At 37.1% G+C, this 23,508-nt stretch overlaps 2 protein-coding genes across 3 annotated transcripts in view; one reads left to right on the forward strand and one right to left on the reverse strand.

The window, feature by feature from the left end:
- Window positions 1–2,601: 2,601 nt before the first annotated feature.
- guca1g (guanylate cyclase activator 1g) lies at window positions 2,602–10,464 on the reverse strand. The gene is made up of 4 exons (XM_049484386.1): window positions 9,762–10,464; window positions 6,299–6,448; window positions 6,024–6,114; window positions 2,602–3,437 (listed from the first exon to the last, which is right to left on the reverse strand). The coding sequence occupies exons 1-4, from the start codon at window positions 9,966–9,968 to the stop codon at window positions 3,316–3,318; spliced, it is 570 nt and encodes a 189-aa protein (XP_049340343.1). The 5' UTR covers window positions 9,969–10,464; the 3' UTR covers window positions 2,602–3,315.
- Window positions 10,465–21,281: 10,817 nt separating this feature from the next.
- zgc:101566 (transmembrane protein 263) overlaps window positions 21,282–23,508 on the forward strand; it is a 105,481-nt gene continuing 103,254 nt past the window's right edge. The window contains exons 1-2 of one of the 2 annotated variants that reach the window (XM_049484387.1): window positions 21,282–21,435; window positions 22,259–22,361. In XM_049484387.1, the coding sequence (XP_049340344.1) occupies window positions 21,430–21,435; window positions 22,259–22,361 (109 nt within the window). In that variant the 5' untranslated portion in view covers window positions 21,282–21,429. The remainder of the gene's footprint in view (window positions 21,436–22,258; window positions 22,362–23,508) is intronic. The other variant, XM_049484388.1, reaches the window with a different exon arrangement.

Below are 23,508 nucleotides of genomic sequence, written 5' to 3' on the forward strand. Positions count from 1 at the left end.
TTTTTTTTTTTGAGGAATGGGAGAATTAGTGTTTCATTCTGAGGTGAAAAAGCAATACATCATTAAACCCCTTAACAGGCCTTGGTCCATATATGGGCTACAGGTGTAGGTGATATCCAACCCTTTTTTGAAAACGTTGCTTTAACATGGCTTTAATTGGTTATGTGTTTTTATAAATATTTATAGCCATGTTTATAATGCCTTATGAATGCATTATAACATGTTATGAATGTGGTTATAGAGTCTAGTAGTGATGACATTCATAGAAAGTGTTACCAAATAACTTTTTTCAAGACAATCAGTTTCCCAGCAGGAGGCTGGAAGTAAAATCAGCTTATCAAATATTGCAGTGCAGTGGTTATATTATACAGTGTACAGTCTTTGTGTGTGGGAGGTGTTTGACTGTGGCCTTGTAATGCTGCTGCACCTGTTTGTGCTGGAGCAGAGCCAATTGGAGAGCAGATCAGATGCACCTGATCAGGATTTTGGATTACTCTGAGTGAGTTAAAGGCTGTGGTCCGGTAATGAGCACATTTAACCTTAAGGCACGGATACAATTAATCGTGTTGTGCAAGGAAAGTGTTTTGTAATTAAAGGAGTCCTTACGTGATTTCGGTTAAACTAAAAAAAACAATTGCAGTGTGTGTGTGTGTGTGTGTGAGAGTGGCCCTCCTAGTGCTTTACCACCCAAAAGACCTCTGGTTTTTAAACCAGTTCTGTTCAGGCTTATAAGAACCGTGGTGCTTTTCAACGAACCAGCCCACGTTTCCACCAGTTTTAGTGCAACCACATTGCTATCTTGGCAGTGGAAAACACAGGTGCGCTACTGACAATATATACAAATACAACCTAGACAGACGTCAACAGTCAGACGTTCATTGCTATCTTGGCAGTGAATTGTCAACACAGACTGGCCCTTAAAGAGAATGCCTTTCGTGTGTTTCAAGACACGCAAGTCGTACTTTTCCCATCGTTACGATAGCAAAGACACACTGACACATCCTAAGTCAAGCTGCATAGTGCATGGTTGATACCTCCCCTATAGAGAACTTTTTAAAAGATTGCTAAAATAGGGCTTTAACTGTCTTATCAAAATAAGTTGAGTTAATGTCAATGAACACTCTAAACTGTAATCTGTTCTTGACTTTTATAGTATATTGTAAAAAATATATATTATATAGCAAGTGACAAAAAGTTTAAACCAATCCCCAAACAGGCTCAACACTTCAGCAGCATATTTATGCAGGGATGCTCTGTTATTTGCATGTAGTCCATCCAAAAAATTAATGAAATATATTTATTTGAAATAAATTAGAGACACATTTAAACAACTTCCCATTACAGTCCAGCCATAGTGTTGGAAAGGCTCATTGATTTCAGCTACATCCAGAAGAAAAACTGATGTACCAAAGAAACATCAATGATCAATGATCTAATCCTGAAAGTGAGTTACGTGATCAACTGCACAGTGCTGATACTGAAATGTAATCTAAGGCTGGTGAAAGGCATTTCATAACACAAAAGTTTTAAGTTGGGGGACTTTTATCATCTGGGGCACCATCTGGGGGCTTTGTTCAGAGACAACATGCCTCATCTCAGAAAATCACTTCTCAAACAAACTAAGAATAGATGGAGGCTGTATTGGATTATCATAAAAAATAATGTGTATGTTAAATGTCACAAGATTTAATAAGGTTTACTTATTTGGCCATGTATATATATGTATATATATATATATACATATATATATATACATATATATACAGCATGTGCATCATCATTATAAAGAATCTTATGGAAAAGTTTGGACACCCTTGGTCAAATAAGACATGTTGTTGGTTCTCAACAGCAGTGATTCCTAACCTTTTTCCTGGAGGACCCCCCTGCACATTTAATATTTTACATCATTCCCAGCTAATCTACACTGTTCCTAGCTAGTGTTTACACAGATCCAGCTAATCAACTAATTATTTAGCCCTTCCTGAAGGCAGTGTGTGTTTGAGCAGGAAGCCACTAAATGTGCACGGCAGGGGGGTCCTGAGGGACCAGGGTTGAGAACTATTGTTCTACAGAGACACACTTATGCACAGTCTAAAGCACCATTACCGTTCGTTTGATTTATTTAAATTTTTTACACAATAATAAATGTTTGTTAGAGTCAGGAAACACATACACATATTATTCAATTTGTTTCCTGCACAAATTTTTTTTATTGTTTTATTTTTACCTTGGATGCCCAAATTCTCCACAAGGCTGTATCACTGTGTTGTTAAGGACATTATTTTGTTTAGTCTGCTTTGTTTGGTCTACTGCATTTTAAATTAAATTAAAAGTTGATCAGGTTCTATTACAGATGTGTTTTAAAGCGGCATAATGGGAGAATTGGCTTTTCTTGTTGCCAAGTATAATATAAATCAGCCCACTTTGCTTTTGCCAACTTACTAGTTGTTGAGTATAAATCACATTTAGCCCAATTCTGCTGATTTTTCCTGCTATTTGGGACTTTAACAACATGATAAACTGGTTTTTATCACGTGTTAAAGTGACAGTTGCAGCGTCATAAACCAGCCATTTACAGAAAAGCACACCATTTTTCAACAATTGTTAAAAGAAAATCAGTATGTTTTATTCTGAGGTAAAATAACATGGTGGTAAATAGGTTTTAAAACCACAACAAATCCACCCCCCAACCAAAGTCACATACTCATTATGTGCATGTCAAATGTCACCTTAAAACGCTCCATAAATGATTATTAGATTTTCTGTTCTTCGGTAAAATGTGAGGTTGAAACTATTATTCATGATAATTGATAGTATAGTTAAGATGGAGATGTAGCTGTTGGAGATTAAGTTGAAAGACTGAAGTTCACCTTTAACCTTTACTCTCAAGGCGTATTGTCCAGGTAGTGATTTTAAGACCTTTAAGGCCTACTATCATGTGATAATTCATGTGAATTACTCAATAATTAGGCCCATATTTTAAGGTTAAAACCGTGTTAAAAACAGTGTTTTTGTGAGTCAGCTGCCAATGAGTCAGTGCTTCACTCCTTATACTGCTGTGCTCTAGGCTCTTTGTGATCCATCACTCTTTGAGTCCAGCAGGTTCATTCTGGGTAACAGTAGTGCACAAGTTCGCAGATTGGCTCTGACCTGATCAGTGCAGAACTGGCTACGCAGCACCAGGCAGTAGTCACGTGTTGTATCCAACACTACTTCCAGTAAACACCAGGAAAACTGGCTCCATCTTTAGGCTGTCCACTGGAGCCTTCAGAAGAGATTTTAAGGCAGATGAGTTTTTATTAGGAGATGTTCTTGTCATGTCTTTTTGTTCCAGTGTTCTTTAAACCACCTGCTTGCGTCAAAATCTAGTTTGAGTAAATCCATGATCCAGGCGTCCTTCTGAGCCCCCTCGATGAACTCAGCCAGCGATATCTGACCTGTGAGAGAAGAGAGTTCTGGTTATGGTTTTTCCAAATCAAACATCCAAACAATCCCCACTCTTAAACTGCTTTAATCACTGTAACACAACGTCAATGATAAATAATTTCTCCTAAATAGATATTATGTGAATTAGAAGTGACCATCAATTGAATTAGAATTGACATGTAAATTAGAAGTGACTTAATGTGAATTAGAATTGGCCTTGTTCTATCATGTGAAATTAAAGGGACATCATGTGAATTAGAATTGGCCTTGTGCTATCATGTGAAATTAAAGGGACATCATGTGAATTACATGCCAAATAATGTAAATTAGAAGTGACATCATGTAAAATAGAATTGGTCTTGTTCTATCATGTGAATTTAAAGTGACATCATGTGAATTACATGCCAAATAATATAAATTAGAAGTGATGTGAATTGTAATTGGTCATATGTGACATTGTGTGAATTTAAAGTGACGCTACGTAAGTTACAAGTGACATCATTTGAATTAGAAGTGATGTTATGTAAATTAGAACTGAACACATGTGACATTGTGTAAATTAGAAGTGATATCATTTAAATTAGAAGTGGACACGTGACATCAATTGAATTAAAAGTGACATGTGAATAAGAATTGGCTTTGTGCTATGATGTGAATTAGATGCCAGATAATGTCATTTAAAAGTGATGTTATGTGAATTGGAACTGGTGACATGTGACACTGTGTGAATTACAAATGACATCATTTGAATTAGAAGTGACATAGTTTAAGTTAGAAGTGGCCACATATGACATCAATTGAAGTAGGAATCACACCATATAAATGTCAAGTGACATCATTTGAACTGAAAGTGACATCATGTGAATTAGAAGTGATGCCATGTAAATAAGAACTGAACACATGTGACATTGTGTGAATTAGAAGTGATATAATTTGAATTAGAAGTGGACATATTGGATATCAACCAAATTAGAAGTGACATGTAAATTAGAAGTGGCACCATGTGAATTAGAGTTGGTCTTGTGCTATCATGTGAATTTAGAGTGACATTATGTTAATTAGATGTCAGAAAATGTAAATTAGAAGTAATGTTATGTGAATTGCTATTGGTCACATGTGACATTGTGTGAATTTAAAGTGACACCACGTAAATTACAAGTGACATTATTTGAATTGGAAGTGACGTCATGTGAACAAGAAGTGACATCATGTGAACAAGAAGTGACATCACGTGATTTAGAAGTGATGTTATGTAAATTATAACTGAACACATGTGACATTGTGTGAATTACAAATGATGTAATTTGAATTAGACGCAGGACACATTTGACATCAAGTGCATTAAAAATGACGTCATGTGACGTCATCATTGCATGGCATCATATGATTATAAGTAACCACATGCAACATCATGTGGTTCCTCAAACAATCAGATCTCTAACACACAAAAACACAACACACCACACCGCACCAGCGTGTACCATATGTGTACATTTGAGTCCCTCTCCGTGTTTAGAACTGGGAGTAATTCCTGTTTAATCCTCGTCTGGTTAAATGTCAGAGCGAGGCCCCATATGGAAGCACCTGAAGCTAATCCAGCGTGTATGGCACTGCTCTGCTTTATGTTTTCATCATTATGTAAAACATGGCAGAAGTGTGCATGATCGAACTTGTTTCTTATTTTTTTATTTCATACAATGCCTGGCCAAAGAAAGTCACCACCTAGATTTACGCAACTAAGCAAATAAGTAACAGTCTTTCATTGGATAATTGCTACATGGGTCATTATATTTTAGCTGGCAACAAGTTACTTGCACCTAACTGATGCAGTGAGTAGCTTCTCATTTGTTAAACAACCATGTGGAAAGACTCATCTTGGTTATGGTTGTGAAAAATATGTTAATCTGTGTCAAAAGGGTTCAATTATCGGCATTCGTCAAGCAGAGAAAACATCTAAGGAGAAAAGGGTTAAAAACTGTCCAACGCATTATTAAAAAGTGAAAACACAGTGGGGAAACATCTTTGTCGAGGAAAGAATGTGGTGGTAGAAAATCTAATGGTAGAAATACAACACTAGAACTATTACTGTTTAAAAGTGAAAGTAAGAGCATTTCCACACAAGATTGGACTCTGGATTGATGGAAGGAGGGTAAGAAGACTTATAGCAGCTGAAGTGATGCACCCATTATGCCTAGTGCCTAGTGTACAAGTCTGTGGGGGCGGGGCTATGATCTGCCGTTACTGCAGTTGGTCAGGTCTAGGTTCAGCCGCATTATGTGCACAAACGGGGGCGAGAAACACAAAAGTAACGCAATAGTTACTTTTACTGGTAACTAGTTACTTTTATAGTGGAGTTACTCTTTTTGGAGAAATAACTAGTAACTATAACTAATTACTTTTTCAAAGTAACGTGCCCAACACTGGTTATTCCATCAGAAACAAAGCTAAAGTCGTCCCAACATAATATTAAACTGTGTGATCTTTTATTAGTCCAGGCAGTGTATTATACAGTGTATACTGTAGTTTTTTGTATATTGCTTCTATAATGAAGTGTGTGTACACATTTTTCACAGATTACATTTACACACAACACTTACCGTCTTTATTTTGGTCCAGTAGATCGAATATCCTGTCGCACACTTCCCCGGGGGTCATGTCTATGTTTATTTTCTTAAGTTTAAAAATAATCTGAAAAGAACAGTTAAAAAAAGAAGACATGTTAAATTAATATATGCCACAAACTCAGAAAGAATGTGTTAAATAATGTGTTGTTCTGTTTTTACACATGAATTATACACAAATGCAAATAGATACAAATTATAGTAGATACTGTGTGTTGTCTGTATCAGATGGGAAACAAAACTGGTCTTACTGTGATAATATGCCTGACTTCAGTTCTGTCCAGTTTTCCGTTCTCATCTTTGTCATAGACTTTAAAAGACCATTTGAGTCTGTCCTCCAGTTTCCCTCTGAGCACCAGATGGACTGCAGCCACAAACTCCACAAAGTCTAATATATTATCCTGAAAATATACACAGTACAGTTAACAGTTGCTGAATAATCTACAGTCCTGCTCACCATTATTGGCACCCCTTCCTTTTTTGCATAACCTGACAATATCTACAGAAATAAACATAAATGTACCAAAGTTATATATTCAGGATTTTTTAATTGGAGGTTCAAAGTAATACAACAAATAAAACATTGTTTTTCAATTTGCATGTTGCAATTTTAAAGACAAAACAGAATAAACAGCATGAGCAGCAATAAAGACACCCCCTGTTAATATTTGGATTTAGTGTGATGACAGCCTTCAAACGTTTATTGTAGCCATCTATACGCTTCTAGCACTTCTCAGCTGGTATTTTTCCCCACTCTTCCCTTGGAGTTTGTTCAAGCTCTTGAATGTTTGCAGGGTTCTTTTTCCCAATGGCAGCTTTCAACTCACCCCAAAGATTTTCGATGGGATTGAGGTCAGGACTCATTGCTGACCATTTTAAAACAGTCCATTTGTTTCCCTTTAAACCATTCCTGTGTGCTTTTGGACGTGTGCTTTGGGTCATTGTCTTGCTGGAATACCCATGACCTTCGACTCAAACCAAGTTTTCTTACACTGGGTAGGACATTTCGCTCTAAAATCTCTTGATAATTCTCAGATTTCATGATTCCTGTGATACGGTCAAGTCCTCCAGTACCAGACGCAGCAAAGCAACCCCACAGCATTATGGATCCTGCACCATGCTTAACTGATGGTAGGGTGTTATTTTCCTTATAAGCTTCATTGCGCCACCTGTAAACAAACTGTTGCTTTGCATTGCCTAAAAGCTCTATTCTTGTTTCATCTGTCCACAGAACATTTTCCCAGAAGGATTGTGGTTTGTCAAGGTACTCTTTGGCAAAGATCAGTCGTTCCTTTTTATGTCTTTTCTTCAGCAATGGTTTCTTCCTTGGCCTTCGCCCATAAAGTTCTGCTTGGTTTAGTGTGTGGCGTATGGTACTTGTTGAAACCATGACCCCAGACTGTTCCAGGTTGACCTTCAGTTCTTTGGATGTTTGCCTTGGTTCTTTTTCCACCATTTGCACCAACCTTCGAAGACAATTTCTCTCAAATTCTCTCGTCAATTTCCCTCTTCCCACCACGCCAGGAAGGTTCTTGACAGTTCTATGCTATGCAAACTTCTTAATAACATTGCACACTGTTGAAACAGGGATACCAAGGTCTTAGGAGATGGCCTTATACCCTTTGGAAGTCTTGTGTTTGCTAATAATAGCAGTTCTGATGTCCTCACACAGCTCCTTTGTTTTCACCATTGTAACAAAAGAACATGGCCCAAGGTTTGGCTTTTTAAAACCCTGAAGTCCTCATTCATTGGCTAATTCATGTCACATGGGCACTGATAATTTGCCACAGGTGATTATCCTATGGGATTTGCCACAGGTGAGTGAAAATGTGTTTCCATACTAATTTAGTGTAAAGGGTGCCAATACCAGTGTCACAGCAAGCTTAAGGTTTTTTTCTAATTTTCTATTTTGTTTTAAATATGAGTGCTCTATACAAAAAAACTTCATGGGTGCCAATAATGATGAGCAGGACTGTATATTAGAATCTGGATATTCATAATACATAATGGATACTGAATTATTTATAATAATGTATAAATAATAAGCATTGTTATTGACCCATAGCATATACTAAATAATACATTATGTATACTGGAAATTTTATAAAATTGTCTAAATAAAAAGCATAGTTACTGACTCATCCATAGCAGATACAAAATAATTCATATTGGATACTGAATAATACATAATGGATACTGAATAATTAATAGCAAATGCTAAATAATTCATAATTGGTACTGAATAATATATAATAGTGTCTAAAAATAAGTATAGTTACTAGCCCATCCATAGCAGGTACTAAATAATTCATAATGGATACTGAATAATACATAATGGATACTGAATAATTAATAACAAATGCTAAATAATTCATAATGGATACTGAATAATACATAATGGATTCTGAATAATTAATAACAAATGCTAAATAATACATAACGGATTCTGAATAATTTATGATAGTGTCTAAATAATAAACATAGTTACTGACTCATCCATAGCGGATACTAAATTATACATAATGGATACTGAATAGTTTAAAATAGTGTCTAAATAAAAAGCATAGTTACTGACCCACTCATAGCAGATTCTGAATAATACATAATGGATACTTAAGCAATTATAATAGTAAGTGCTATAACATGTAATATTGGAACTGCTGTGCTGTGCTTGTGCCAATATTACATGTTATAACATGAACCTGCCGTATATTACCTTGCGGTTATACCACAGTTTCATTATGGCTGCTTAAAAATATGATCTGTTAAAACAGAGTTAAAACAGTTCCATTGCTGCTCTCTTTGTAGCTGTGCTGTTTGGTTTGTAAGCGCTGCATCTTTGCTAGGTTACCTGTACGTGGCAGAGTAATACATGGAGAGCTTCGCTTACAGTGCATTACCGGCTGATAATGACACTCAACGACACCTCTCAGCCAATCACATTGCAGGGTCGGAATTAAATGGGGTATGATGAATAATTTATAATAGTGTCTAAATAATAAGCGAAGTTACTGACTCATCTATAGCAAATAATAAATAATACACAATGAATACCCATCCATAGCAGATACTGAAGAATACATAATGGAAACTAAATAATTAAAAGCATATACTAAATTATTCATAATGACCACTGACTGTACAAAACAATCAATGTAAAAACATAAAAATATAAAAACATACAAAAATGTTATTTAGTTGGAAATTCTAATTCTAAAAATGTTGTTTGCTAGTGTATGTAAAATAATTTACGGTCAATATAATTGATGTTAGAAGCTGTATAATTATAATCTTATATATAATAATTCATAGCATTTGTTTAATAATTATTATTTTTTTATAAGAAATTTATATTTATATTTTAATAAATACTGATGAATAATTCACTGTAGTTTTAACAGATTTTTCCCAATAAATGCTACAGCATTTTTCTGTAAATAAAATAGACAATAAGACTCGTTTGACTTTTGATCGATACAGACTCTAAAAAAAATATTCTTGCAGCATTAAGAACAAAACTGTAATTTACCATTTTGTAACTTATGTAATTTTTTTATTTTTATGTTATTTTTTTCTAGCACTCCTGCTGCCAGAAAATAACTGTTTTTTTTTTATTTTTTTTATTTGCTTCATTTTTTTCCCAGATATCTTTTCACAGTGCGCTTTCTAATGTCACATTATGTAAGTACATAATATCATATATAAATCACATACCTTGTTTCGATCAAACGATTTAAATATTAACTCCATAAAAAGAGCCTCCTCCTCTGAGGAGCTCTGTACCCCGAAGATGTTCCGGAATTCGTGGAGATGCAGAGCTCCGCTGGGACACTGCTTCATGAAGGCGGTGTAGAGGGTCTGAATCTGAACCAGATCTACTTCATCATCATCCTCGCTCTGAGTCTGACCCATCATCAACATCCAGCACACACATTCCTCACCCAACCACCAGCAGCGTTCCGGAACGATTCCCAAAAAATTCCCATCACACGTCCTCAGAGTGACACACTGTCTGGAGCCTTCTGGAGCTTCTGCTTCTGTTGTTTTCCTTCCAACAGCCAACTGACATAATCTCCTTCATTTACAACTCTTTACAACTGAGCTGACCTGGAATGGTCAGTCTGGTATTTTTAGAACACGCTTAAATCTCATTTGGCTCCTGATCCTGAGCCCAGCAGCCTCGCTGCCATCACTCATTACTCAAAATTAACTTCAGCTCCTTCACCTTAAAGATGCCACTATTCCAGAAGTCTCTTTACTTCATAACAATGCACAGTTTAAAAGCGTAATTACTGATTTACTGATCTAATTATCCACAACAACCATTTATTTATTATGTATTTACTAATTTTAATGCAGAAACAATTGTGCATGGGTTGGTAATCAGCTCTGAAAAAAATGAAGAGATCATTTCAGTTTCTGAATCAGTTTCTCTGATTTTGATATTTATAGGTATATGTTTGAGTAAAAAAAACATTGTTGTTTTATTCTGTAAACTACAGACAACATTTCTACCAAATTTCAAATAAAAATATTTTCATTTATAACATTTATTTGCAGAAAATAAGAAATGGCTCAGACCTCAAATAATGCAAATAAAACAAGTTCATATTCATAAAGTTTTAAGAGTTCAGAAATTAATATTTGGTGAAATAACCCTGTTTTTTATCACAGTTTTCATGCATCTTGGCGTGGTCTCCTCCACCAGTCTTACACACTGCTTTTGGATACCTTTATGTCTTTACTCCTGGTGCAATAATTCAAGCAGTTCAGCTTGGTTTGATGGCTTGTGATCATCCATCTTCCTTTAGATTATATTCCAGAGGCTTTTGGTAAAATCAAAGAAACTGATCATTTTTAAGAGGACTCTTATTTTTTACAGACAAAGGCTGGGTTATTCTTATAGAAATAAGTCCTGATTTCCCATGCACACCAGAAAAAGATTAGTTGAAGTAACTTTGCTATCAGTGCTAAACTATGGCAATGTTATCTATAAATATGCTCTCTCCAACTACCTCAAATTACTGGAGCCAGTGTATCATTCTGCACTGAGGTTCATTACTGGAGATCCGTACAGAACTCAAAGGTTGGTTGGCCCTCTTTAACGATATGAAGGAAAAGACACTGGTTGATTTTTATTTATAAAAAAAATTCACTCCCTGGTCGTTTGCCAGATTACATCACTTCATTAATGAATTTAAATAACAGTAATTATCAGACTCACTCTAGTGATTGGATCAGCTGCCAGGAAAATCAGCTTTTAGCTACAGTGCACCAGCATGCTGGAATTCACTACAGGAAACTCTAAAACTCAGCTCACTTATCATATATAACCACCTTCAGACAGCTGGTTCCTCTTCTACTTAATCTTATTTATTATTTAATTGAATTTCCTGTTTTAGTTCTTTTCCTAGTTCTTTACTTCTTTTATTATTTTTGTTCCTAGTTATTTTGTAGCTATTATTATTATTATTATTATTATTATTATTATTATTATTATTATTTGTTTATATGTTTATTTGTTTATTTGTTATCTTAATTTTTTGTCAGTTAAACCACACGTTTATTTTTATATTTATTCACTGTAATTAAAAAAAATATTTTTGATTTTAAAATGATTCAATGTAATTATTATGTGACATCCTGACCTTGTTCCGTGTCTGTCCTGTTGTGTCTCCATGTTTTCATTGCCCTCCTGTATGTGTATCTCCTCCATGTGCTGTGTGTTCTTCCGTGTGTTATGTTATGTGTTCTGTTTGTTTCTGTAGTTTCTATGTACTTCATATTTCTTTGTTTATTTAGTTCTTTGTTTATTTTAGTTTTCTTAATAAAATTACTCGCATTTGCATCTGCTCTCCACGTCTCTTTCCTGCTCCAACCTGATATTATATTTTCTTTGTCTCTGTTTTTTGTAAATTCTCGGCTACATTGAAAATGAGGGTTGCCCTCAATGTATTTCCATGTCACAATAAAAGTTGACTGATTGATTGATTGATTGATACATTTTATGGCTTATGAAACGATGATCACAATGAAATGATAATTACTGGAAGTGTGAATGAAACAATATAGTTTCAGTTTAATCACTGTTTGTCTGAATACAAATAACAATAAAAAAAAAACATTAATGCCTAAATGCAAAAAATATTAATGCCACAGTACTTTCAAAACACGTTCATTTCAGTATAAGAATGAAAAAATAAATAAATAAAATAAAAAGTACAAGAAATAACAGTACAATAACAGTCTCTACTTTTAAAGATAAAAAGGTGACTAACAAGTTCATTTGGCGAGTGTTACAGTAGGAGTTGTATCCTGGTCAGGTTAAGCGGCCATATATTCTTAATGACTATGGTCTAAATATAATCTATAAAATTAGAACTATATATTTATATTATATATATATATATTATTTTAATAAATAAAAATATATTTATTTTTCTCTTCCTCTAAAAGTAAAGGAAGTCCATTTTAAAATTCTAAATTACATTTATCCAACTAATTCTAGATTTAAATTATTTTGAGACTGATGGATGCACATTCTGCAATGATGATGATGATGATGAGGAGGAAGATTTAGATCATCTTTTCTTTCAGTGTCGTGTTGTACAAGATTCCTGGTGCAGTTTGTGGGATTGGCTCCAAAATCAAGAAATTGATTTGCCAGCTTTGAATCTGAAAATAATTAAATTTGGTAGTTATTCTCAGAACTCCAAAACAGAATCTTTAAAAAATAATTTAATTTTATTAGGAAAGTTTTTTATTCATAACTAACCCTAATGTATGCCAAAAAAAGTCTCGTGATTTAGTTAAAAACAAATCTGCTCAGATAAAAACTTTAATCTGACGTAAATCTCTAAATATATAGTTTTTATTTTCTTATTATTTTTATTTTTTGTATTTATTTTATTTTTTATACATCACCTCTGTATACACTAGGCTTTGGTGTGAGCATTTGATTGCATTTGGCCACAAGAGACCTTCTGAGGTCACTCCAGCTCTGGAGCTTTAAGACTTCTTTTGCCAAAGCTTAGCCTTTGGCACGTTGACCTTAGGGTCATGTATGATTTCTCTAGAGTGATCAATGTAATAAAAGGTTGCCAAGATTTTTGGGGGTTGAAAATATTACTATACACTGATTGGCCCAAAAAGAATTTGCCACCAAAAAAAAAGGGCACATGCCTAAATGTTTTATTGGACTGCCTTTACCTTTGATTGCAGCACATTCGCTGTGCCATTGTTTCATTAAGCTTTAGTGGTGTTACAATATTTATTTCAATCCAATGTTGAATTAATTTTTTATCAAGATCTTGCAGCAGCATTGATGATGGTAGAGTCTGACCACTGCACAAAGCAGCTCTTCTCCATCCAGCACATCCCAAAGATTCTCAATGAGGTTAAGGTCTGGGTAGTCAGCTGACCTCATTCTTTCAGCACATACTGTTGCTGAACCTAAACCTGCAGACCAACTGCAGGATCAACCCCACATCATTTACTTACTTAAATCCAGGTGGCAATATATGGAAAATTTGCTTTTGTTAGCTGCTCAATTAAACATTTATATTTGATTGAGTTACATCAGGAATTATCGCATATTAAAGAGCATTCCTTAGCTTCCATGAGATATGGCAAAAAGTCATGGAATAGTAATTGTCCTATATCCAAGGACTTTAGGCATGCTATTGTGTATTTCATTTTAGTCCAAATTCAGACCAAATGTAAAACAAAGTTTGTTTTATGTTTTAATGTCAGAATAATCAAAGGTTCCTCACTGTGAGTAAAACAATAAAAAAAATCGAGTTTATTGACAGCATGTTGAGCAGTTGGAGTGCAGGCCTAATAATAAAGCCTGCAGTCTGGCTCCCGCTCACGATGGAGAAGCAGATGGAGCTCAATACTGGAATACACACTCAGCCTACACACCGGAGCCGTAACACCCTTAACAATACTTAAACTCTCAGCTACTTACCTCTTTCACAACATCCAATCCTTTGGTCTCAGAAGACACCATGTGACCCTGCCAGCTTGCGTAATAACCACTCCGGTGTGTACAAAACCACACCAGTCTCACCACTAAGACAGGGATGATTAATCCTGACTGACCCCTGCACTAAGGGAAAGACCTGTTGGTCTGTCAGCTGCTTATTTTTACTCACCACATGACTGCAACACACATTCAAGACACTAATAAACATGTGATAAAAATGATCATTGTTCAATCAACAGTATTGATCAACAGTTTTTCACATTTAATATTTATGTTATGTTATGTTATGTTATGATTGATTGATTGATTGATTGATTGATTGGTTGGTTGGTTGGTTGATTGATTGATTGATTGATTGATTGATTGACAGACACTTTCTTGATTCTGATGGAAATTTAGGAAACTATTAGGAAACTTTAGGAAACAAAAATAAAATATATATTTTCCATATTTAAATATAACACTCTTTTTACACAGCCCCCCTCACTTCAGAAAAAAATAATGTTTCAGATATAGCAATGATGGTTACATTAAAGCAGTTTATCATGTTTATCTTTGATGCATATTGAAGATAACTGTGGCAGTATCCGTGGCAGCTGTACATACCCATGCCATGACACTCCCACCACCATGTCTCACAGATGAAGTGATATGTTGCGGATTGTGGGCAGTCCACACATGCCATTTATTTTGATCTCTTCTGCCTAAAAGATACTATTTTCTTTAGGCTCTGGCAGGTACTGTTTTAAAGACTGTACACTTTTTGGCAAACCTGTTTAGTGGTTTGCATTACGCACTGCAGCTTCTGTATTTCTGACCATGTGGTCTTCTATATACACTTAGTTATCTCTGACAAAACACAAATGCCTCCTAAAGGTTGTTTCTGATCTGTCAGACAAATAATTGAGGATTTTTTAAAACATTAGTTAAGAGTCTTCTGCCATCTACAGTGGAGGTCTTCCTTGGCCTACCAGTCCCTTTGAGATTAGTGATTAGCTCACCAGTGTGTGTTTCTTCTTAAGTGTTTACAGTGTATACCCAACGTTAATGCTGGTGTTACTTATTAACACTTGTGGTAAATAATATTCCACAAGGTTTCTCTAATGGTTTTAAAGGCAAATTATTTTTAGTCTAATAATAGTCTAAATATGTCTGCAAATACTGCAGAGCACAAAAAGAGTGTATTTGCAGTTTGTCCTTATATTTATCAAACTTGAATCAATGCAAATTTCAAATTCGAAATCATTTCTTTTTTGCTTGTTTTCTTTTCTATGTAGATTAACAGGGCTTTGAGGATTTGACAATTCTGCATGCCTGTCTTTAGTTCTGAGGCTTTTCCAAAGACCCTTCTGCCTCCGTCATTATTCCTGCTCTAATCCACCTTCTAACACCAGGCCATAATCCTGCACTGCAGCAGAGAGAAGGGTATGAGAAAGACACAGTATTTACTCAGATTCCACTTGTCAGAAAGAGACAGGTACATTTGTACAGTTTCGCTTTTGGTCAGCGATGAGGATGTTTTCATTGGGAATCGATGGCTTAGCTGGAATAGCAGAATTGCCCATCAAGGGCCCATGTACAGTGTACAACCCAGATGAGGCCCATGTTTCACTCCTCATAGTCCTCATAATCACTGACCCTGATGGAGCCCATCACTGACATCCATATGTGAGACCTACAGTACATGAAACCCATGAACAAATCTTTCTGATTCCCATACTATATTATATGAGAGCTTACTCTTACTTATCTTGCAGCCCATTTTCTAAGAACAAATGGTACAAAACTGACACTGGGTTTGTAACGTCGTTGTGATTCTCTCATGTTTTTAGTACCTCAGCTTTGGGTGGGATTTGTACTATATACTATTGTACTTTGTAGAGACAGAGTTAAACATTAGGGTATATTTGCACTCAACAAACAAAGTAAACAAAAATCCACCTAGTTTTGGCCAAAAATGTATTTTCAAAATCTTCTCAAGATAGAGGGATACGGTACATGCAGAGTGATGTAAGGCAAAATAGCTTTCTCAAAAAAAAAAAAAAAAAACTATTTGGTAGTTTTTGCCACTATTTTACCATCATCAACATATAACTCTATCTCTCTGGGCTGTGTGAATGTGTTGACCTATTGAGATAAAATTATACTGTATATGTGTTGACCCGTTGTCCCCATTGGCAAGAAACTCCCCTGACACACCTGTGACCCTGTTTCTGTTCATTCGAAAATATAAGTTTAATAATGTAAAGCACACTAAAATTGCTTTTGTATTGTTTTTAACATTTTACTATTTTTTATCTCTGTAGAATTGTAACTGTTCCTTCGTTTTAAAAAACTACAAACAAGAAAGCTTGTTTGATCGCCATTATACTACTACTACTACTACTACTACTACTACTACTACTACTACTACTACTAATAATAATAATAATAATAATAATAATAATAATAATAAATTGTTGTTATTATTTTTATAAATAAAAAAAATAATAAAAGAAATAAAAGTAGAAATTGCACTAAGATTGCATTAAAGTGCCTAGATATGAGCTAGTATAACTTAAGTTTGCTATAATGAACCCCGCCTACACCATGCGGGGAGGGGAACTGTGATGATGATACTTGGGGTACAGTTCAGAACAGCTTGGGACGGTTCTCAAGCCAAATCCCCCCCGCAGCTAGGTAAGAGATTAAGATGAGGGTGGTGATGGGGTGGAGGCGGGTGCGAGGTCGAAAGTCATGTAGGTGAGGAGCACCTGGGAGGTATATATATATATATATATATATATATATATATATATATATATATATATATATATATATATATATATATATATATATATATATATATATATATATATATAGGACCAGGGGGAGGAGCTAGGGAACTTGAGGCATGGTTCATATCCCAAAATTCTGTTAATTCTTAACAACACTTTGCTATAATGAACCCCGCCTACACCATGCGGGGAGGGGAACTGTGATGATGATACTTGGGGTACAGTTCAGAACAGCTTGGGACGGTTCTCAAGCCAAATCCCCCCAAAAAGACGAAGTGTGAGGACCGGCAGCCGAATCTGAACTGAAAGTGAGGTAAGCGAAAGTGAGAGTCTGGGGTCTTCAGCAGAACTTCATAAGATCTTGAACGGCGTTTCGGGTGGTTTGAGTGAAAAGTCTTAATAGTAGATGGCATGCAGAGTTAGCATCGTCCTCGTGATACGATTTGAAAACCAGTATAATGTTTGACTGAATGGGGAGTTCGACAGGTTTGTGGCCGGGTGAGTTATCTTCTCTTGACAAGGGAATGTGACAACCATGAAAAACTAAATCAACGTCTAGGGTATGACACTTGCTCCCAACTGGGTTGAAGGCCAATCGGCTGAGAATAGGGGTTGATCTCATGAAGTTTAAGGTAGACTGATTGTCCCTTTTTGGCCTGAAGTCTGTTCTTTACTTTGTCAGGTCCGTTCGCCCCTTCTGGGGCATACGCCCTCAACAAGATTTCGCCAGGCATCCCGATCCTGGGCCTTTGTCCTACTTGACTCCAGGTGTACCACATCCGCTTAAGTCCGCATCCAGATCCCTACGCGACATGTTTCTGGGCCTTCCTCTACTTCTTTCTCCCTGGGTTCCAGGTCAGTGCTTGGAGGCAGGCTTCCGAAGACTGAGTCCGATCCATCTCCAACACCTTTCTGGAATGATGTTTGGCCAGTGGATCTGGAGAATATTGTGCAGACATGAATTAATGAATGACTGCACTCTTCATTGTTGGCACTGTTGTCCTTCAAATTTCTGCTCCGTACAGCAGTACTGATTTGACAGAGTTAAACAGTCTGATCTTGTTTGAAGAGTTAGTTCCCTGGATTTCCACACTTCCACATTTCATTACGTGGAAACCAATAATGGGCCTGCAACTGATGATGGGTCCTGCATGATGTCGCGTGCAGCTTGGAAGACAGGATTGTTCTGAAATCAAAGAAGAGAAGCCTGAAGTAGAGAGAGTCCAGCTTAGTCCCCAAAAGAGCAACAGGCAGGACCAAAGGTCATCACAGCAGACAGGGGCGCCTGGACGAAGAACGCGGACACTAGAGGGACTTCAACCAGCAGGCGGAGAGAAGTGACGACTGAAGAATTCAGCGCGTTAGTATGGCCGGGTGCAGGGGTCCGCCTCGCTTGCAGGGATTGAGGGAACAGAAAGAGAACTGAGGAAACAACAGAATCGAGGAATTAGAAAGGAGCCGTCGCGGAATGGATCAAGGGAACAGGGGAACGGATCGAGGGAACAGGGGAACTCGGGAACGGAAACTGGGGGACTCGGAAACTGGGGGACTCGGAAACTGGGGGACTCGGAAACTGGGGGACTCGGAAACTGGGGGACTCGGAAACTGGGGGACTCGGAAACTGGGGGACTCGGAAACTGGGGGACTCGGAAACTGGGGGACTCGGAAACTGGGACAGGGGAACAGGGAACAGGGGAACGTAACGAGGGAACTAGGGAACGTAACGAGGGAACTAGGGAACGTAACGAGGGAACTAGGGAACGTAACGAGGGAACTAGGGAACGTAACGAGGGAACTAGGGAACGTAACGAGGGAACTAGGGAAGAGGGGAACGAGGGAACAGGGGAATAAGGGAACTAGGGAACCAAGGAACAAGGGGAACGAGGGAACAGGGGAACGAAGGAACAGGGGAATAAGGGAACGAGGGAACCAGGGAACAAGGGGAACCAGGGAACGAGGGAACTAGAACGGGGAAACGGAACGAAGGAACAGTGAAATAGACCAAGGGAAATGGTGAAAAGGATCGAGGGAACAATGAATAGAGTGAAATGATTAATTAAATAGAGGAAACAAATTGAATCGAACTGTAAAATAGATCGAGGGAATGATTAATAAATTGAGGGAACGGTGAATAAATAGAGGGAACACAATTAAACTAGCAGGGAAATGGATTGAGGGAATGATTAATTAATCGAGGGGACAATGAAGAGGGAACAATAAATAAAATCCAGTGATGAAATAGATTGAGGGAATGATAAATAAATCGAGGAAACGATTAATAAATTGAGGGAACGATGAGTAAATAGAGGGAACAACAACTTAAATCTAGCTGAGAAGCAGATCGAGGGAATGATTAGTAAATCGAGGGAACGATGAATAGAGGGAACAATAACTTAAATCTAGCGGTGAAACAGATCGAGGGAAAAGGTCAATAAATCGAGGGAACGATGAATAAATAGAGGGAACAATAACTTAAATCTAGCGGTGAAACAGATCGAGGAAAAGGTCAATAAATCGAGGGAGCGATGAATAAAAAGAGGGAACAATAAGTTAAATCTAACAGTGAAATAGATCTAGGGAATGGTGAAATGGATTAAGGGAACAATTAAATAAATAGAGGGAACAGTAAATTACATAGAGGGAATAATACATAATGCTGAACAGGCAAACAGTTCGACGGAATGCTAGAGAGAACAACAATTAAATAGAGGGAACAATAAATTGATTGAACGAAGGAACAGTGAATTAATTATAGGGAACATTGAATGAATTAAGGGAACAATGAATAGAGAAAATAATAAAATAGAGGAAACCGATATAAATAGAGGGAACAATCGAGTAAATCGAGAACAATAGATCAAACTGAGGAAACCATGTATTAATTCGAGATATTAGATCAGCCTCACCGGCAGGGAGGGAGGGAGGGAGGGTGGTCGCGCTGTCTGGGAACTGATTCGCTGTGTCGAGCAGAATAGCTGGCGCTGGTGCTGAGGCGTAGAATCAGCGAGTCAGGCAGGTTACGTTCTGGGCCGGGCATCAGACGAGCTGGATCGAGTAGTTTAGCTTGCGCTGAATCAAAAGATCCGGTGCTCCGAGCCGGGAACCGACTCGCTGGGTCGAGTAGCTTTAGCTTGCGCTGAATCAAAAGATCCGATGCCCCGAACCGGGAACCGACTCGCTGGGTCGAGTAGCTTTAGCTTGCACTGAATAGAAAGATCCGATGCTCCGAACCGGGAACCGACTTGCTGGGTCGAGTAGCTTTAGCTTGCGCTGAATCGAAAGATCCGATTCTCCGAACCGGGAACCGACTCGCTGCGTCGAGTAGCTTTAGCTTGCGCTGAATCGAAAGATCCGATGCTCCGAACCGGGAACTGACTCGTAGCTTTAGTTAGCGCCGGTGCTGAGGCGTGGAATCAGCGTGTCGAGTTGGGCAGGTAACGTGCTGGGCCGGGCGTCTGACGAGCTGGATCGAGTAGCTTTAGCTTGCGCTGGATCAAAAGATCCGATGCTCCGAACCGGGAACTGACTCGTAGCTTTAGCTTGCGCCAGTGCTGAGGCGTGGAATCAGCGTGACGAGTTGGGCAGGTAACGTGCTGGGCAGGGTATCAGGTGAGCCGAGTCGAGGAGACCACGGAGCGCAGCCTGGAGTGAGATGAGAGCGGCAGAGGATGAGCGGTCAGAGAACAGCTCGAAATCCGAGGCAACCAGATCAAGGCCCAGGGCGGCGAGATCAGCAGGTGCTGTCGTGCGAGGTCGAAAGTCATGTAGGTGAGGAGCACCTGGGAGGTATATATATATATAGGACCAGGGGGAGGAGCTAGGGAACTTGAGGCGTGGTTCATATCCCAAAATTCTGTTAATTCTTAACAACACTTATACTAGAAGATAAGTTACTATTAGAAGAAAAACGCATTGCCCCGTTTATAATAAATAAAATAAAATAAAATAAAATAATAATAATAATAATAATAATAATAATAATAATTATTATTATTATTATTATACAATAATGTATTATTATTATTATTATTATTATTATTAATAATAATATTTTTTTATAATAATAATAATAATAATAATAATAATAATAATTAAATAAAATAATAATAATAATAATAATAATACAATAATTTTGTATTATTATTATTATTAGTAGTAGTAGTAGTACTAGTATTAATGTTATTATTGCAATATAAATGAATAAAAATGTCTATTAATTTAAAAATACATTGATTTTGAAGTTTTTATGAAATCTGATTCCATTTAGAACCGCTGTAAATAAATAAAAAGGCCTGACTGCATGTTGGGAACAGAAAAATGCTGTTTAAAATGATCAAAAACAGACACTTGATTTTGGGTCAAAACCAAATCGTGAACATTGGCACCACCTACCGACAGACAGCCCGCACCCCCTCTCAGACCTGCACAGAAAATCCGTAAACATTACAAACATCACTTCCTCTCAGATTCAGCTGCAAAACACAGCAGGGTCTTCAGATTCAGGTTTTAATAAACGGGAGTTTTGCATGTCCGGAGCCGCGGCCGTGCTGCGCGTGCTGCGGGTTTAGAGGCGCTGCTGAGATCCGGACGCGGGGAAGATCTGCGGGCTGCGGCGGAGATGAAGGCGAGTTCTACGGCTGCTGCTGCCCGGGCTCTGCGCTCTGCGCTCTGCGCTCTGGGCTCTGCGCTCTGGGCTCTGCGCTCTGGGCTCTGCGCTCTGGGCTCTGCGCTCTGGGCTCTGCGCTCTGGGCTCTGCGCTCTGGGCTCTGGGTTTGTTTTTGTTCGGGGGGTTTTGAGGCTCTGCTGAAATAACAAAAAGACGCAGAGCTTTCAGACCTCAAATAATGCATATAAAACATGTTAATATTATGTAGTTGTGTACATTCTCTGTTACAGTAGCATATTTTGTTGCAGTAGAATAGTTTAAAGATAAGTCTTCCTTTTTTAAATTGCAGATAACTAAGAGTTTATTTTCGTATATCAGAAAAAGTACACTGTTATGTTTCAGGAAAAATATGTTTTTCACTTGGTTATTTAAGAACATTGTGATGCAAAGCATTGTTATGCTACACATTTTTTAAATGTTACATTGCTGAATGTTACTATATTGTTATCTGGGTTTTATTGTTTTGCTGACCAGCTAGACCAAACTAATGGCCAGTATGTTTAGCCTGACAGCCAGCTAGTTGATCCTATAAAAATCAGACTATAAAAATGTGATGCACTTACTAATGATCATATAGATGGTAAAATGTTTGTTTAACTTCCCTAAGAATAACTTATGAACCTTTAGGAAAGGAAGAGGATCTGAATAAAGAGAACTAGGAGTTAATTATTCTTCACCACACTGACATCTGGAATGAATCAGCTGAAAGATGCAGTCCAGATTGAAAAGGCTGATTTGGTGTAAACAATAAACATGGACTGATTCATATGTTATATTTCAGGGCCCCAGTGATGAGACTGAAGTTATAGAGGAGGGTACTCCATCACCAGTCGACCCTAATGGCGAAGAACTTCCACCTTATCTGCGTGAAGAACCACCTGAAGGTGTGTTTTTTTTTTCTCCAAAAATATATATAATTTACAACTCTATGGCATTCACAACAAAAAAGTTGGTTAGTTGGAACTACAAAAGAAAAACAGGTAGTTGTGAAAGGTGTTGTGGCGAATTCTACCTCTATCTGATTTCCCTTCATTCACTACATGTACACTTTTTCTTTGGTACATTTATTGTCCTTGTAATTGCCCAATTTACAAGGCCAATTACCCAACCTACAGAATGTGCTGAATGTAATATAATGAAATATTGGTCCTTAGTATAAAAGTTAAAATAACACCTGAGTATTACAGGTATGTGCAATTTATCATGTGTAACTTAAAACTACATTCTCCAACTTTGCAAATCCAATCTTATAAAGCCAGGGTCAGAGGTCAGATTCAGCCATGCTAAAACATCCCTACAGCAGAGGGCACAACAGTGGATTAATTAAAAATAATTAATCAATTACTGGATTGAATGAAAATATCGTTATTTAACAGCTTGGACACATCTGGTTTAAGGTTTTTTTTCCTACAATGTAACTAAAGAAATAAGATGTAGAATGTAGAAACTTAAAAGTATTAAACAAACCAAAATACTCTGTGCTGCATTTAGATGCTCTTATCTGGGGAGCTGTTACTTGTGGTTTTTGAGGCTGGTAACTCTGATAAACTTATCCTGTGCAACAGAAAAAACTCTTGATCTTCCTTTCCTGGGGTGGACCTAATGAGTGCCAGTTTCTTCATAATGGTTTTGATGGTCTTTGCAACTGCTCTTGAGAACACTTACAGAATTCTTCAAATTTTGACTGACTGAAATGTATAAATGTATGTTTTTTTTTTATTTACTTAGTTGAGTAGTTCTTGCCATTATATGGATTAGAACATTATTCAAATAGAGCTATTCACTGTATACCTGTAACTCTACCTCTTCACAACTTTACAACTTTACAACTGATGCTCTCAAACACATTAGGAGACAAGAAATTCAAATAATTAACTCTTGATGAGTTCAGCACAGCTGTTAACTGAAAGCCTGAATTCCAGGTGACTATTATCTGGTTTGTTTAAAACTATATATGCTTTTTCTTCATAGTTTGGATGATGTTAGTATTAATCTACAATACAGAAAAAAATTAAATAATGAGAAAAACAC

The sequence above is a fragment of the Astyanax mexicanus genome, chromosome 10, assembly GCF_023375975.1.
Source record: "Astyanax mexicanus isolate ESR-SI-001 chromosome 10, AstMex3_surface, whole genome shotgun sequence".
NCBI lineage: Eukaryota > Metazoa > Chordata > Actinopteri > Characiformes > Acestrorhamphidae > Astyanax > Astyanax mexicanus.